This window comes from Eriocheir sinensis, unplaced genomic scaffold, assembly GCF_024679095.1.
Source record: "Eriocheir sinensis breed Jianghai 21 unplaced genomic scaffold, ASM2467909v1 Scaffold40, whole genome shotgun sequence".
Classification (NCBI taxonomy): domain Eukaryota; kingdom Metazoa; phylum Arthropoda; class Malacostraca; order Decapoda; family Varunidae; genus Eriocheir; species Eriocheir sinensis.
Window position 1 is genome coordinate 515001 of NW_026111721.1, and position 4161 is coordinate 519161.

Consider the following 4161-nt stretch of genomic DNA (forward strand, 5'->3'; position numbering starts at 1 on the left):
AAAATGGTAGACGAATGGAAGAGACTTGGCAGTCGTGCATGTGGTGAATTTCACTGTGATAGGCACACTATTATTAATAGGTAAGGTAAATTCATTAATAGGATAATAGTTTTATTGTAAAGGTTTTCATTGATAAGATAAGAAATACAGCTGGAGCTCCTCCCCTGAAGGTGAAATAAGAGCGACGGTCACTAAAGGGAGTCTCGCTCCCCGGGAGTGTGGCTCACGATGTGGCTCGCGCCTGCGCCGGGGGTCACTGGTGAGTGTGTTACCAGGCTGCTTAGTGAAGCAAGACAATGTACACAACGACAGCACAGATGGCCGTGATTTCCAGGAAGGCATCATCCTCATCAGACCAGTCATTACCGGTTATCAATTCGAGGGCTTCCCATGGATCCTCATCCTCATCAGACCAGTCATCACTGGTTATCAATTCGAGGGCTTCCCATGTATCATCATCCTCATCAGACCAGTCATTACTGGTTATCAATTCGAGGGCATCCATGGATCATCATCCTCATCAGACCAGTCATTACTGGTTATCAATTCGAGGGCATCCATGGATCATCACCTCATCAGACCAGTCATTACTGGTTATCAAGTCGCGGGCTTCCAATTGATCATCATCCTCATCAGACCAGTCATTACTGGTTATCAATTCGAGGGCTTCCCATGGATCATCATCCTCATCAGACCAGTCATTACTGGTTATCAATTCGAGGGCTTCCCATGGATCATCATCCTCATCAGACCAGTCATTACTAGTTATCAATTCGAGGGCATCCCATGGATCATCATCCTCATCAGACCAGTCATTACTGGTTATCAATTCGAGGGCATCCCATGGATCATCACCCTCATCAGACCAGTCATTACTGGTTATCAATTCGAGGGCATCCCATGGATCATCCTCCTCATCGGTGATGGCGGCCACCGATTCGGCGGATGCCCATGGATCATCATCCTCATCAGACCAGTCGTTACTGGTTATCAATTCGAGGGCATCCCATGGATCATCATCCTCATCAGACCAGTCATTACTGGTTATCAATTCGAGGGCATCCCATGGATCATCATCTTCATCAGACCAGTCATTACTGGTTATCAATTCGAGGGCATCCCATGGATCCTCATCCTCATCAGACCAGTCATTACTGGTTATCAATTCGAGGGCTTCCCATGCACCAGCATCCTCATCAGACCAGTCATTACTGGTTATCAATTCGAGGGCGTCCCATGCAGCATCATCCTCATCGGTGATGGCGGTCACCGATTCGGCGGATGCCAATGGATCATCACCCTCATCAGACGAGTCATCACGGGTCATTGCTTCAAAGGCTGGCCATGGATCATCACCCTCATCAGACGAGTCATCACGGGTCGTCACTTCAAAGAGTGCCAGTGGAACATCACCCTCATCAGACGAGTCATTACGGGTCATTGCTTCAAAGGCTGGCCATGGATCATCACCCTCATCAGACGAGTCATCACGGGTCGTCACTTCAAAGAGTGCCAGTGGAACATCACCCTCATCAGACGAGTCATCACGGGTCGTCACTTCAAAGAGTGCCAATGGAACATCACCCTCATCAGACGAGTCATCACGGGTCGTCACTTCAAAGAGTGCCAGTGGAACATCACCCTCATCAGACGAGTCATTACGGGTCATTGCTTCAAAGGCTGGCCATGGATCATCAGCTTCATCAGACGAGTCATCACGGGTCGTCACTTCAAAGGCTGGCCATGGATCATCAGCTTCATCAGACGAGTCATCACGGGTCGTCACTTCAAGGAGAGCCATTGGAACATCACCCTCAACAGACGAGTCATCACGGGTCATTGCTTCAAAGGCTGGCCATGGATCATCACCCTCATCAGACGAGTCATCACGGGTCGTCACTTCAAGGAGTGCCATTGGAACACCAGCCTCATCGGTGATGGCGGTCACCAATTCGGCGGGTGCCCATGGATCATCAGCCTCCACGGACCAGTCATCACGGGTCATTGCTTCAAAGGCTGCCCATGAATCATCAGCCTCATCGGTGATGGCGGTCACCAATTCGGCGGGTGCCCATGGATCATCAGCCTCCACGAACCAGTCATCACGGGTCATTGCTTCAAAGGCTGCCCATGAATCATCAGCCTCATCGGTGATGGCGGTCACCAATTCGGCGGGTGCCCATGGATCATCAGCCTCCACGGACCAGTCATCACGGGTCATTGCTTCAAAGGCTGCCCATGAATCATCAGCCTCATCGGTGATGGCGGTCTCCAATTCGGCGGGTGCCCATGGATCATCAGCCTCCACGGACCAGTCATCACGGGTCATTGCTTCAAAGGCTGCCCATGAATCATCAGCCTCGACCACAGCAACAGAGGTCACCAAGTCTGGGGCTGCCCATGAATCATCAGCCTCCACGGACCAGTCACCACGGGTCATTGCTTCAAAGGCTGCCCATGAATCATCAGCCTCGACCATAGCAACGGAGGTCACCAAGTCTGGGGATGCCCATGAATCATCAACCTCCACGGACCAGTCATCATGGGTCGTCACTTCAAAGGCTGCCCATGCATCAGCCTCATTGGTCCTGGCCATCCCTTCAGTGGCCGCACGCGGTGCAGGGCTCACCGCCCGGATGGGCTCGCCACACCGCCTCCCGTTGCACCGGAGGCTGGTGAAGGCGGGCCCGTCGTCACAGAAGAGAGAGAAGTGGAGGCCGCTGATGTTGTCCAGCAGCCAGGCCAGCGGCATGGAAGAGGTGAAGACTGGCTTCCCAAGCGAGGCGCATTGCACCCTGACGGCCGCGTTGCCGTCTTTCTTGCACAGCTTCGCCAAGGGCACACGCAGCTCACCCTCGGCGTGGCAGCCTTGAATCCCTGCGACGCAAGACCAACCTTCCACGGGGAACTTGACGGAGGCGACCGTACGCCTCCTCTTCAGGCAGCAGGTGGAGTCCTTGCACGAGAGCTTGATGGAGTCCACCAAGGAGGAGCCTCGCTCCAGGGTTACCCACACGTTTAATTTCTGTCGAGATGCAGAGTTTCCCATCGTTGTTTCGATGTGATATAAAAAAATTATCCGAATATTTAGGAAATCGGTGTTCGGTAATAAAAGGAGGTGCTATGTCCATGAAGACCGACTGGCCTCCAGCAAATTCTTTCTGCTGTAATCTTGCCCAGTCGGCTAAGTAGTGCAGTTCACGCGCCGGATGGCGGGTGACAGGGCTGTTGCTAAACTATAAAGGAATAGATTAAATATTCTTAATTCTTTTGAATGGCAACTATTTCCAAATAAATCTTGATAAGTAAGAAAAAATAACCTTGCTTAACTTTTATTTCATGCATAATGCGTGGATAACATGCCTTGGGTTCTTTACACATTAGTTATTTCCCAGTGTGTCGCGTAGGTACTCTTTTCCTCCATATCTGTTCCCTTTATCCCGTGTCCGTGCATTGCGATTTCTTAATTTTAGTTGCCTTTCTGCCTACTACACCCCTGGATTGTTACTAATGAGACCAGAGGACATCCAATACCTACTTGCTCTCTACTAGGCTCTTGCCTAGTCGGCTAAGTAGTGCAGTTCACGCGTCGGATGGCGGGTGACAGGGCTGCAGCAACACGCTTCTTCATGTTGTTTAATAAGAACAAACCAAATAAAGGAAAATTCTAATTTTCGAGAGAGAGAGAGAGAGAGAGAGAGAGAGAGAGAGAGAGAGAGAGAGAGAGAGAGAGAGAGAGAGAGAGAGAGAGAGAGAGAGAGAGAGAGAGAGAGAGAGAGAGAGAGAGAGAGAGAGAGAGAGAGAGAGAGAGAGAGAGAGAGAGAGAGAGAGAGAGAGAGAGAGTAACAAAGAGGAAGAAGGGAACCACAGTAACTAAGAAATGTAAGGAGACAGCAGTGCAAGTGGGAATAGGGATTATCGGTAGGTGGCAAAACGACCATCTCAGGGCGCCTCCAAGCACTCACTCACACACACACACACACACACACACACACACACACACACACACAGCCACATCTATGCGCCCTGAGGGGAGGATGAGGGGGCCCCCATTCCGCCATTTAATCGTGCGGCGAGTATATTTACTTATAATTAGGAAGTTAAATGGTTAGTTTAAGATAGTCAAACAATTATAGTTAATTTGTTAGATCGTTAGATGGT

General features: G+C 50.3%; 1 protein-coding gene across 1 annotated transcript in view; it reads right to left on the bottom strand.

The window, feature by feature from the left end:
- LOC126992109 (clumping factor A-like) overlaps positions 1 to 3154 on the bottom strand; it is a 14577-nt gene extending 11423 nt beyond the window's left edge. The window contains exons 1-2 of the mRNA XM_050850780.1: positions 1870 to 3154; positions 592 to 1698 (exon numbers count right to left, since the gene is read on the bottom strand). Of these exons, the coding sequence (XP_050706737.1) occupies positions 592 to 1698; positions 1870 to 3049 (2287 nt within the window). The 5' untranslated portion in view covers positions 3050 to 3154. The remainder of the gene's footprint in view (positions 1 to 591; positions 1699 to 1869) is intronic.
- Positions 3155 to 4161: the final 1007 nt, after the last annotated feature.